General features: G+C 52.1%; 1 protein-coding gene across 2 annotated transcripts in view; it reads right to left on the bottom strand.

Moving 5' to 3' along the window:
* Nucleotides 1-12,977, bottom strand: part of fbln1 (fibulin 1) — a 78,634-nt gene that overhangs the window by 63,583 nt on the left and 2,074 nt on the right. For both annotated transcript variants that reach the window (XM_056281330.1, XM_056281328.1), the window contains exon 2: nucleotides 5,029-5,137. In XM_056281330.1, the coding sequence (XP_056137305.1) occupies nucleotides 5,029-5,137 (109 nt within the window). The remainder of the gene's footprint in view (nucleotides 1-5,028; nucleotides 5,138-12,977) is intronic.

Below are 12,977 nucleotides of genomic sequence, written 5' to 3'. Positions count from 1 at the left end.
GGAATACTGCCATGCCTTGAAGAAGAGTGATTTTAAAAATCACCCCAGACGTGACCAGCAGGGATATGTGTGTGTGTGTGTGTGTGTGTGTGTGTGTGTGTGTGTGTGTGTGTGACTGAATTGACTTACAGGTAAAACGAGAAGGATTTTCCTAAAAATCAATTCATAGACATACGTCCCTCTCAGTTGTGACCCACTAGACGTCTCTGGAGACCCTCACAGAAAACAATGGCAAAATACAACACAACACAATACAACACAATGACAAAAATAAAAGTGGCTTTCTCTGTCTCGTCTCTTCTCCCTCCTCACACAAATGACTGCATCTCAGGAGACCTGTCCGTGAAACTCCTGATGAGCCCGCATACAGACGGGGGGCTTGAACAGCTGGCCCTCTAATGGGGTCATACCAACCTGGAGCTGAACACGCTCAGAACTGTGGCGATGACAGTGGACTTCAGGAGGAGACCCCCAACACTGCCCCCCGTCACCATACTGGACAGCATGGTGTCTGCGGTGGAAACCTTCAGGTTCCTGGGATCCACAATCTGGCATCTAACACAGGCACCATCATCAAAAAGGCCCAGCAGAGGATGTACCTTCTGCCAGCCCAGGAAGTTCAACCTGCCTCCAGAGCTGCTGATTCAGGTCTGCTCTGCAATAATGCAGTCTGTCCTCTGCACGTCCATCACTGTCTGGTTTGGACCGGCCACCAAACAGGACAGGGACGTACTACAAAAGACAGACAGGACTGCAGAGAAAATCATTGGTGCCCACCTGCCCTCCATTCAGGACTTAATACACCTCCAGAGTCAGGAAACGGGAAGGCACCATCGCTGCAGACCCATCACACCCTGGTCACAACCTGTTCCAGCTCCTCCCCTCTGGTAGGCGCTACAGAGACACCTCCAGAGTCAGGAAACGGGCAGGCAACATCGCTGCAGACCCATCACACCCTGGTCACAACCTGTTCCAACTCCTCCCCTCTGGTAGGCGCTACAGAGCACTGTACCCCAACACAACCAGACACAGGACCAGTTTCTTTCTGCAGGCCGTCCTTGTGATGAATACTTAACATTGTCATAATCGACCTAAGCAGTCTGTATATGCTGTGTATTGTATGTATGCATGCCTATTCTGTCATGTCCACCTACCCCATGTATGTAAGTAGCCTGCTAACATATTTACCCCAGCATCTTCGCACCCTGCACCATGGCACAGCTGTCTAAAGCAGTCCCTTGGACATATTGCTGAAGACTGTTACGCCGTATGTAAGTACGCCGGGAGCCGAAAAACCGCAGTAAAATGCCATGTCTGTGTAAACATACATGGCCAAATAAAGATGATCCTGATTCTGATTCTAACATAGATTGCTAGCAGACTATATGACCTACGGCCGATAAATATATTATCTATTTATTGACTGAGTTTTTTTTTATTTCTACCTTTTTATCTCGTGTTTCTTGCTGTGTCTTTTTGTGTGTTAGGGTAACAATGTGCCAAACCAAATTCCCTGTATGTCTGACCTCACGAATAAAGGACGCTGATCTGGTTCTGCTATTTCACTGGCATGTCAGGCGTGCAGTCTGAATACTGGTCTCTGGTCAGAAATGGGGAGATGCTGTACTGCATGACGTTATCGTGTCGCCCTTTCCTTCCGTTATACTTGAAAATCGAGCTGGATTACAGCGAGTCAGAATTTCATCGTACTGTGTACTTGTACCTGCACAGATGACGCCGTTCCTGAACTAGCTATTAACTATTAAGCAGTGCTCTGTAATAATAAGTGCTCGATACTGATGCCAACTTGCTGAGAGCCATCACCAGGGTTTCCCAACCCGGTCCTCAAGGACCCCCTATCCTGCAGGTTTTCATTGCAACCCTGCATAGGTAGCCCTGCTTGCACTTACTCGACCAATCATCTCGCAGCACTTAATTATGCAAGGTGTGCAACGTCTGACACAATTCATTGCTGATTGGTTGAATAACTACAAACAGGTACCTATTCAGGGTTGCAAAGAAGATATGCAGGGTAGGGGGTCCTGGAGGACTGGGTTGAGAAACACTGCGTTAGACTGTTATCGCTCAATGCTTCTTTATCTTTTATTTATTCATTAATGCTGCAACTGGCCGTGTCTGCGGGTGGGGAGCCGGATGTGGGTGTGTCTCCTGGTCGCTGCACTAGCGCCTCCTCTGGTTGGTTGGGGGGGGGAACTGGAGAGATAGCGTGATCCCCCCACGCGCTACGTCCCCCTGGTGAAACTCCTCCCTGCCAGGTGAAAAGAAGCGGCTGGTGACTCCACATGTATGGGAGGAGGCGTGTGGTGGTCGGCAGAGGGGGTGGAGCAGAGACCGGGGCGGCTCGGAGGAGCGGGGTAGTTGGCCAAAAAATTCGATGGGGATAAAATTAATGGTAAGACAAAAAAAGCGGAGGTGTATTTGCATATATAATTGAAGAGGCTGGGTTGTAATCATGCTGTGTCTTTGGCCATTGAAAACACGGGGCCTCCTCTACTCCGGTCTTTCCCAACACGGGTGCTGCGACCAACCCTTCTACAGCGCCCGACAACGCTGGACCCCCCGATGCAGCTGTTGCTCAGTGTCCCTCCTCGTATTTAGACACCTGTCAGTCAGGCTGGGAGCGACAGCAGCGTCCGGCCCTCAGGTCTGCCTTGCGGTAGCGGGGCGACCCTCCGGTTTCCACGTGAACTAAGGAGTGCAGCTTTAATATGGCCGGGCCGTCCAGGTTCTTCACCCCGACAGGCTCCTGGGGAGGATCTGCTGAAGCCTGCTCCAGGGGGTCCGGTCATAAAAGCTGTTTGATTTTTCTGTCTCATCTTCTCTTTCCTCGCTCTTCTCTTACACGATGGAGAAAAAGTACAGCCACCCCACCACCCCCACCCCACCCCCACCACCACCATCCATCCCCCTTACCGGTTCCAGCAAGCCACTTTATCAACGCTTACGAGAAAACCTCTTTCCACATAAACTAAACTGTAGTGTCGGGACGAGCGCCTCCTCCGCGCAACCTTTTAAGGAAACAGCCGAGATCTTGTTTTTCTTTCGCTTCTCCTCCTCCTCCTCCTCCTCTTCCTCGCCTTCTCCCCCCCCCCCCCCCCGTCTCCACTTTGGTGTCTAAAATAATCCCTCCAATTTCCTGTTATTGCCTCTCTCCATCCCTTTTCTCTGTGGCATCTCACCTCGGAGGTATTTCCTGGGTTTTTTGGAAATAGCCCCCTCATCTCAAACCCCCCCCCACCACCACCACCACCCACCCCCACCCCCACCCTCTTCCTCTCTTTCCCCCGGCGCTATAATTTAGACTAATTCTGGATCACGTCGGTGTTTTGTGTGCAAATGTGTTTGCCATCAAGGAGCGGATCACGTCTGTCGGGAATTGAACCTGCGGCAGGGGCACCTTCTAGTGTTACCGACACAGCTGCTGGTAACCCAGGGCCGTGAAAACACCACTCCCGCGCACGCCAGGCGCAATTATGTGGCGGGAGATTTATGAGGATCAGGTAAAGTAATCTGACATGGAGAGCCCATACAGACCCCAGACCCCCCCCCCCACATCCACCCACCCACACCCCCACCCATCCACCACCCACCACAGATGATCCCAACGGGGTTGGATACAATCCATAACTCTTGATAGACAGACAGACAGATAGATAGATGGATGGATGGACAGGCAGGCAGGCAGGCAGGCAGGCAGGCAGACAGACAGACAGACAGACAGACAGACAGACAGACAGACAGACAGACAGACAGACAGACAGACAGACAGACAGACAGACAGACAGACAGACAGACAGACAGACAGACAGACAGACAGACAGATAGATAGATAGATAGATAGATAGATAGATAGATAGATAGATAGATAGATAGATAGATAGATAGATAGATAGATAGATAGATAGATAGATAGATGGATGGATAGATGGATGGATAGATAGATAGATGGATGTTCAGAAATGTGCAGGTATTTTGCAGGAAGCTCCTTCTGGACAGCGTCCACCATACAACATGTTCACAGCATCGTTAATAGATTGACTGACAGACAGACAAGTAGGTAGGCAGGCAGGTTGGTTGATCGATAGATAGAAAAAGTTAACCCTCCCCCTTTTTCTCCCCAGTATACTTGGCCAATTACCCCACCCTTCCGAGCCGTCCCGGTTGCTGCTCCACCCCCTCTGCCGACCCGGGGAGGGCTGCAGACTACCACATGCCTCCTCCCATACATGTGGAGTCGCCAGCCGCTTCTTTTCACCTGACAGTGAGGAGTTTCACCAGGGGGACGTAGCGCGTGGGAGGATCACACTATTCCCCCTCCCCCCGAGCAGGCGCCCCGACTGACCAGAGGAGGCGCTAGTGCAGCGACCAGGACACATGCCCACATCCGGCTTCCCACCCGCAGACACGGCCAATTATGTCTGTAGGGACGCCCGACCAAGCCGGAGGCGACACGGGGATTCGAACCGGCGATCCCCGTGTTGGTAGGCAACAGAATAGCCCGCTACGCCACCCGGATCCCCCCAGAAAACATGAATGTCCTCTATGCATTTTTCTAAAGCATAGCCACACAATGAGAAGGCAGTACGTCTGTACACATGTATGGGAATAAGAACAGGAATAAGACGAAGGTGTCAGGTGTAGGACACCGAGACCAGACCGCTGCAGCCCGGCGGCCTTACCGGAAGCTTCCTCACCTCTCCGGCCTGGCTTTTCTTGTGATTTCCAAACCAACATACAGTACAGTAGGACAGTATCTGACCATGGCTGCTGTTGTCTTCTGCCAAGGGCAGCCCCCCCCCCCCTCCGAACAGGGTAAGTCAGGGTATCCTACCCCCCCCCCCCGAACAGGGTTAGTCTAATGTAAGGTTGAAGGATGATGTGGGCTACAGCCCTTACTCGACTTTATAATCTGGTCAGGTCTCGGGCTACCAGTCTGACGGGTCCTCCTAACGGGCCTGCTGTACTGACCTCCTGCTGAATGGGAGCAGAAGGCCACTCACTGCTCACCTGCATGTGGTGGACTCGGAGATGAGCGGCAGGGCGGCACAGTCCTCGCTGTTCGTGCCTCGCTTCTGGCCATCCTTACAGCACTCCTCAATGGAGACCTGCTCTCCTCCTGCATGGAGAAAACCAGCGTTAGTGGGTCTGTGTGTGTCATAAGAACATGTAAGATGGCTTGAACACGTTTCACCTGAAACACGGCCTATCTTCAAAGCGTCCTTACTGGCCACAGGAGAAGGGTTTTCCCTGCATCTTTTAGAGATTTCCCCTGCCGCCGCCCGGTGAAACAACCTCTCCCCGCTCATCTCCGCCATCCAGAACTGTGCCGTAAAGGGCCGTGCTGGGTTTAGCCCAGTAAGGCCAAGTTGGGCCCTGATGCATTCCCATCGTATATGGAAGGAGCAGGGCCAGAAGATGGCATTGCTATGGTAACAAGACTGCCAGTCGCCCCGTGTTTCCTGGGCTAGCTTGTTTTTATTATTCCATCCATCCATCCGTCATCTAAACCGCTCATCCTGCTCTCAGGGTGGCGGGGGTGCCGGAGCCTATCCCAGCAGTCACTGGGCGGCAGGCGGGGAGACACCCTGGACAGCTCGCCGGTCCATCACAGAGACCCCCTCCCCCCCCGCACACACACACATTCACACCCAGGGACTATTCAATATGGCCGAGTCACCTGACCTACGTGTCTTTGGACTGTGGGAGGAAACCGGAGGCCCCGCAGGAAACCCATGCAGACACGGGGAGAACATGCAAACTCCACACAGAGGACGCCCCCCAAGGTTGGACTCGAACCCCGGGGCTCGAACCCAGGACCTTCTTGCTGTGAGGCGACCACGCTAACCGCTGTGCCATTTTCTATTTATTCATCTTTAGTATTTTTGTGAACTTTAACCTGAACAGGCTACAAACAGGAAACGAGAGCACGGTGGACAACAGACTTCGTTTAATTTCGCTCTCGATAACAAGGTACAGCGCACAACAAACCCACAAAGAACTCCACCAAATGATCTTATGTTGACATCAGCACTAAGTGACAGTTAAGGGACCAATCATGAAGGAGATGATGTTAAGGACCGCCCCCATGACCCCATTCTAAACGGGCCAGCACCACATGACAAGGGTGCTCCTCATATGAACGCCACCTCACCCAGATGACACCACCATAACCATTCCAGCCTTACCATTATTAACCTTAACCCCACCCCTACCCCCAACCCGGCCCTCACCTTAACCAATACCCTTAACCCTACCAGCCTAACCCTACTCTCACCCTGACCCTCACCTTAACCAATACCCTTAACCCTACCCCCAACCCGGCCCTCACCTTAACCAATACCCTTAACCCTACCAGCCTAACCCTACCCTCACCCTGGCCCTCACCTTAACCAATACCCTTAACCCTACTGGCCTAACCCTACCCTCACCCCGGCCCTCACCTTAACCAATACCCTTAACCCTACTGGCCTAACCCTACCCTCACCCCGGCCCTCACCTTAACCAATACCCTTAACCATACCCTCACCCCGACCCTCACCTTAACCAATACCCTTAACCCTACTGGCCTAACCCTACCCTCACCCTGGCCTTCACCTTAACCAATACCCTTAACCCTACCGGCCTAACCCTACCCTCACCCCGGCCCTCACCTTAACCAATACCCTTAACCCTACCGGCCTAACCCTACCCTCACCCTGGCCCTCACCTTAACCAATACCCTTAACCCTACCGGCCTAACCCTACCCTCACCCTGGCCCTCACCTTAACCAATACCCTTAACCCTACTGGCCTAACCCTACCCTCACCCTGGCCTTCACCTTAACCAATACCCTTAACCCTACCGGCCTAACCCTACCCTCACCCTGGCCCTCACCTTAACCAATACCCTTAACCCTACCTGCCTAACCCTAACCCTAATCCTCACCCTGACCTTACCATGACCATTATCTGAACGTCATGTTACCCCGCCTTATGTGAAATGGCGTACAAATAGGAAGTCCCGGATGACAAGCGGGGAAGAGAAGGACTAAATCCTTCAGACTTGGAATGTGTGCCCGAGTGGGTTGAAGCAATTGAAGAGGACTCGTACCACTGAATTTCACGGCACAGCCCTGTAGTGGAAAAAGGGTATCGTGTATTATTGCCCACCTGCAAGAAGCCAACAGGTTTTACCCACGCAGGGGTCCGCCTCCTCACCTGAACAGGTTTTACCCACGCAGGGGTCCGCCTCCTCACGTGAACAGGTTTTACCCACGCAGGGGTCCGCCTCCCTCCTCATGTGAACAGCAATCAAAGGCTGGGTTGTGAGATCAGGATCCACCACACGGTTTCTTTACCGCCGCTTTGTCCTTCACCAGAAAGCAAATTTACTGATGCACTGTTCAGACACGCTGAGTGAGTCACACTGATTTAATGTGGAAATATAATACAAACACGGGAACAAGAATACAGCAATTGTACTCAAAGGAGACCACTTTAATTCTCTGATGTGCCTCAAAAGACGGAAAACAAAATCCTGAAGCCGTCTGGCACGGGGGAACGTCTGCGAGCGTTTCTTCGACGGTGAATGAATGATGGAGATGTTGTTGCAGAAACAAGAGAGGTTTTGTACTGGAGAGGGACCAGCTCTGCGGTGACTCCGCTGCTGATTCATGTGGACGAGGAGCGTGGAACGCCTCGACTCTGTAAACAATCAGCCGTCGCAATCAAACCGAATACACTCGCTGGCCTGCGGTCTGCCAGAGGGAGGGGGGGATCTGCCAGACGTGAAATGGCTTTGGCAGATTGGCTGCTTGGTCTTTCTCTGCCAAAGGGCCCGAGAGATCAGCGCGCCAAATTAGCATTAGCCAAGACGAGAAAAAAATAGCCCAGTGTGAAAAACGAATAAAACATGCTAACGACTCTTTGAAGAAACGTACATCAGTATCAACAACAACAATTTAAAAACATAACGACGCATCAGTTGTGTGGCCTACTGGGAATCCAGCCAGTGGTTGTGAAATACAAACACATCTGCTGGAGCAAGCTCGTGAACTGGCTTTGGCAAACCGGCTACTTGGATGTTTGCCAAAGAGCCCAAGTGGTCAGCACGCCAAACTAGCCCTAGCCAAAATGAGAAGAATGACTCAGTGTGAAAAATATATATTCCATGGTGACAGCATTGGTGGGTGGGTGGGTGAGGTTGTCGTCTCAATAAAGAAGGTCCCAGGTCACATCGCGCAAGGTGCTAATACGCTAACCGCTCCTTAAGGAACCTGCGCTACTCCTTAAGGGGCTTTAGAAAGTACATTAGTATCGACGATAGCAATAAAAAAAAAAGGAGAAACTCCTCAGTTGTTGAACATAAAATAGAGTTTACTGGGAATCCAGCCAGTGGTTGTGAAATACAAATACATCTGCTGGACTGAGTTTGTCTGATTAGCGAAGCTTGGCAGGAAGCCAAAAGTCTGAGGAGATAGAGAAGTGTCTTGACGTCAGTTTACAGACTCCCCGCTCTCTTCCCCCCGGAGGCAGGGGAACTTTGTTATATCTTTATCAACAAACTAATACTTAGAAAAAAAACTAAGCAGACATATAAGTAGACGTGTATTTCCTTTGCTTTGCAGAGACCAAATCTGAATCCAACAGTCCTTTCTCCTGATACATGTGTTCCAACTTCTGAGGCCTGGGAGCAACGTATGGTAAAGTATAACAGCTGGAACTGATGGGTTCCTGATGCATGCTCAGTATATCCAGGTAAGGAGAGCCCAGAAAGTTGAACCAGTTCATCTGGACACAGCATTTATAGGGAGAAACCTTTCGTCACTCATCTAGGCGACTTCGTCAGTCTCCGAGAAACAGAGACTGACAAAGTCACTTAGATGAGTGACGAAACGTTTCTCCCACTAAACGGCGCATCTGGAATAATTGATTCAACGTTCTCGGATAACAGCGGGAAGTTTTTTTTCTGATTCAGATTCTGGAAGTTTCTGGTTTCCTCCCACAGTCCAAAGACATGTAGGTCAGGTGAATCGGCCGTACTAAATTGTCCCTATATGAATGTGTGGGCCCTGTGATGGCCTGGCGGCCTGTCCAGGGTGTCTCCCCGCCTGCCGCCCAATGACTGCTGGGATAGACTCCAGCATCCCCGTGACCCTGAGAGCCACCGTGCAGCACCCGGGGAGCAACTCCAGTTCATCTTGCCATGCCTTGCTCAGGGGCACAGACAGGAGTACTAACCCTACAGGCTGTCTTCATTCCCCGGTTGTAGCAAAATGTACGAAAAGTAACGCACTAAAATTCGTATGTAACCCACGTAATCGTGGGCCAGGCTGTGATCACGTGACTTAGGCACTGGCCCCAGGGTTAGGGTTACCCTAGCCCTAACCCTGGGGGTGGGGGAGTGGAGGGGGGGAGTGGAAGGAAGCTGTTCTGCACTGCAGAGGATCGCGCAGGCGCTCTGAATCGCTCGTTTCGTGGGACACTCGTAGGGATTATCCATGAAAAGTTGTGCGTAACTCTTCGTACGACATCACACGGACCGCTTCATGAGAATACGCTGAACCCTAACCTGCATGTCTTTTTGGTGGTGGGGGAAACCGGAGCACCTGGGGAAAACCCACCGCAGACACGGGGAGAATGTGCAAACTACAAACAGAGGACGACCTGGGATGACCCCCCAAGGTTGGACAACGCCCGGGTTCGAACCCAAATATGGCCCACATCTGCAGTTATCTTACGGCCCAAATGTGGGCCGTAAGATGGCCTTCATCGACGCCGTTGACTCAGGGTGAGTGTGGCTGCCTCAACTCAGCCACACTTGGGCCACATCTGCCCCACATAGTATGTGCTGTAACCCAAGTCAGGCCCGGTTTATGACATATGGGCCACGTCTGGCCCACACAACACTTGCCAGTGCCGTAACTGAGCCTTAAGTACCAAAAGTGCCCCAGATTAGGCCCAGATGTGTCTGTTATAGTCACTGTGCCACCATGCTGCCCAAATTGATCACTGCATCACCGAATATGTCCAGATACTGTATACCATGTGGGCTCAGGTCAGATCACAATATTCTGAAATTAAATCGGACTCGGGATCTTTGCTTTACAACTTCTGTGTCATACTTTCTCTCTCTCTCTCTCTCTCTCTCCCCCCCTCTCTCCCTCTCTCGTCATCCTCCATTTCCTGTCTGTCTTCATTATTCCAGGTTGCCAAAGCAGGAAAAATATGAAAATCACTTCTCCTGTGTGGGCAGAAACCGAAGCCCGTAATGAGAAGGTGACCCGTGAAGCAACACCAAACCACGATGAAGCCAGAGGACAGGAATGAACATGGATGGAGGATTTTATTTTAATTGTTTAATGTCGTCAGGCCAGACAGCGTTAGCTGACTCACTGCAGTGCGTCTGCTGTGGCAAGACGGGATCTCTGGGAGTCTGGCACGGCCCGAATCCCAATAAACCTCTGAGCAACAGGGTGAAACGAGGGGGCATTTTAACAAGTTTTCACACGAACTTACCGCTAGGACCAACCCCCCCCCCACCCACCCACCCCTCTCTCTCATTTGCAAGTTCTCTCTCTTCCCCCTCCCCTCTCTCTCTCTCTCTCCCCCTCCCCCCTTTTTTTCTCTCCCCAATTGTACTTGGCCAATTACCCCACTCTTCCGAGCCGTCCCAGTCGCTGCTCCACCCCCTCTGCCGATCCGGGGAGGGCTGCAGACTACCGCATGCCTCCTCCCATACATGTGGAGTCGCCAGCCGCTTCTTCTCACCTGACAGTGAGGAGGTTCGTCACGGGGATGTAGCACGTGGGAGGATCACGCTACACCCCCCCCCCAGTTCCCCCTCCCCCCTGAACAGGCGCCCCGACCGACCAGAGGAGGCGCTAGTGCAGCGACCAGGATACACACCCACATCCGGCTTCCCACTCACAGACAGGGCCACTTGTGTCTGTAGGGACGCCCGACTAAACCGGAGGTAACACGGGGATTCGAACCGGCGATCCCCGTGTTGGTGCGGAATAGACCGCTACGCTACCCGGACGCCCTTGGATCTCTTCTGATAACTCCAATAGATCGCCTAGACTAGAGAACCGTCTCTACTGTACCCCGGCGATGCGCCGGTATCCCCTTTTCACTGCCGATATGGATTTGACTCTTTAAGTATCGGCCGATATCGAACCGAGCCAGTCCCTGACTTTTTCAGAAGAGTGCAGCTTGAGACCAATAGGTCGGGGTCGATGGGAAAATGACTGAGCTAGAATCAGTTTTTTCCACCATACAGGCTCCCATATAGGTGCCAAAAAAGGCAGCAAGTCGAGCGGTGACCAGTTACCCCTATGCAGCTTCTGGCATCGGATTTTGGTCTCAGGCGAACTCTCCGATACCGATATTCCCTTTCAGCCGGGTATCGGCCCGATATCTGATACGGGTATTAGCATCGGTGCACCTCCAACGTCTCTCTTATGTGGTTTTATCCCCCGCAGCCTCCCCTCGTTCACATCCACTGTTTGCTGCCGCGGCCTTTTATCGACCCCTACCTACGCAGTGGTGCACTTGCACAACTCCGCAGCGGGATCTGTGCAGTTTTATTTCCTCGATCTGTGCAATGTGATTTATGTTCAGCTCTCGATGTCTCACTTTATTTAAACGTCCCTTCTCTTGCTGTGCAAACGTCACGTGTAACCGAGAACATCTTCTTACCCAGTCACATCCCTTGTATGTGCTCATACTTGGCCAATAAGAACTGGCTAGACTTGAGTTACGGGACCCCATTCTCCCCTCCTCTGATGTGGGCGTGCATTGATTTTTTTATCGTCTTGGGACAAACCATAAGAAAACATCCACGTCCTGTCCCTTTATAGCCCTCCTCTCTTGTTCTTGGGTGTGGGAGGGGGGGATATACGGGGTAATTCATCCATACTTGTTCTGCTCCCGTTTACCTTTTATAATGCAAAAGTGGAGGTATATTGTCTTTCCCTTGTACGCTTTCCACACTGCCTCCCAACGAGGACACTTCGAAAATAACAAGTAGTAAGTCTGACGTGCATGACTGCACCAAATGCTTCTCCATAAGGGGCACCGACGTGCCAAATAGCCCTTTCAGTTAAATACCACCTATGAGACAGATGAAATACCACCCTGCTCCATTACCCCCATGAAGACTGCTCTGTTTCTGTTTTCCCTTCTCTCTTTACTGTTACCGGCAACTGACATGGTCTTGCCAGAGCACCTTGGAAAGCAGCGTAACCGTTTCGAGGAGTCTGGAAAGGCCCCAGAGGAGCTCCTCTACAGATCCTTTCTCTCCAGGGACCGGAGCGTTTTCCAGCTGACGGGAATGAGGGGTGGGGGAGTTGGGGTGGGGAGTGGGGGGGGGGGTCACACGACTCCTTTTTTGGACGTTTCTGGAGATGTCTCCTCGCCGTCTGACTTTGCCTGATATCTTGAGTCTAACCCACTCGGCATGGCGGAGCCGTTGCTTTGCCACTACCGTCTGCCCCCGTCTGCTCAGAAGAAAAGAAAAAAAAAGAAAACCCTAAATTGAAAGAGCAGAAACGCCGGGGACATGGAGCCGGAGTGTGTCCTAAGCGAGCGAGGCCGAGCGCCGGCCCTGCTGCAGCACAGCAGCCTGCCTCGGCTGTCTGTGTGATGCATTGTCCGTCTGCACAGGGCCGATTTCCATCTTGGACGGAGGCGCTGGTGGCGAGGCGAGGGCTGTTGTGTGCTGGCAGAGCAGCACACGGTTTGGTCCCGCGTCTAGACGTCTGCTGTAAACAAGGCTTAATGAGGCTGGCGGGGAAGTCTCAGCCCGCCAGGCAGCACTCATCACTGCCACACACTGCAGTCTGACACACCGACCGCTCAGCATGACCCCACGTATCAATAGCTGCCATGAAGCACTCTCTCTACAGCACTGCTAGCTAGCCGTCACCACGCCATTACCACAGTATCCTGCCACAGGTGCCAACTTAGTGTTGTCT

This window comes from Lampris incognitus, chromosome 6 (assembly GCF_029633865.1).
Source record: "Lampris incognitus isolate fLamInc1 chromosome 6, fLamInc1.hap2, whole genome shotgun sequence".
Lineage (NCBI taxonomy): Eukaryota > Metazoa > Chordata > Actinopteri > Lampriformes > Lampridae > Lampris > Lampris incognitus.
The sequence above is the reverse complement of the archived record's forward strand: the minus strand, read 5'-3'. Positions and strand labels throughout refer to the sequence as shown.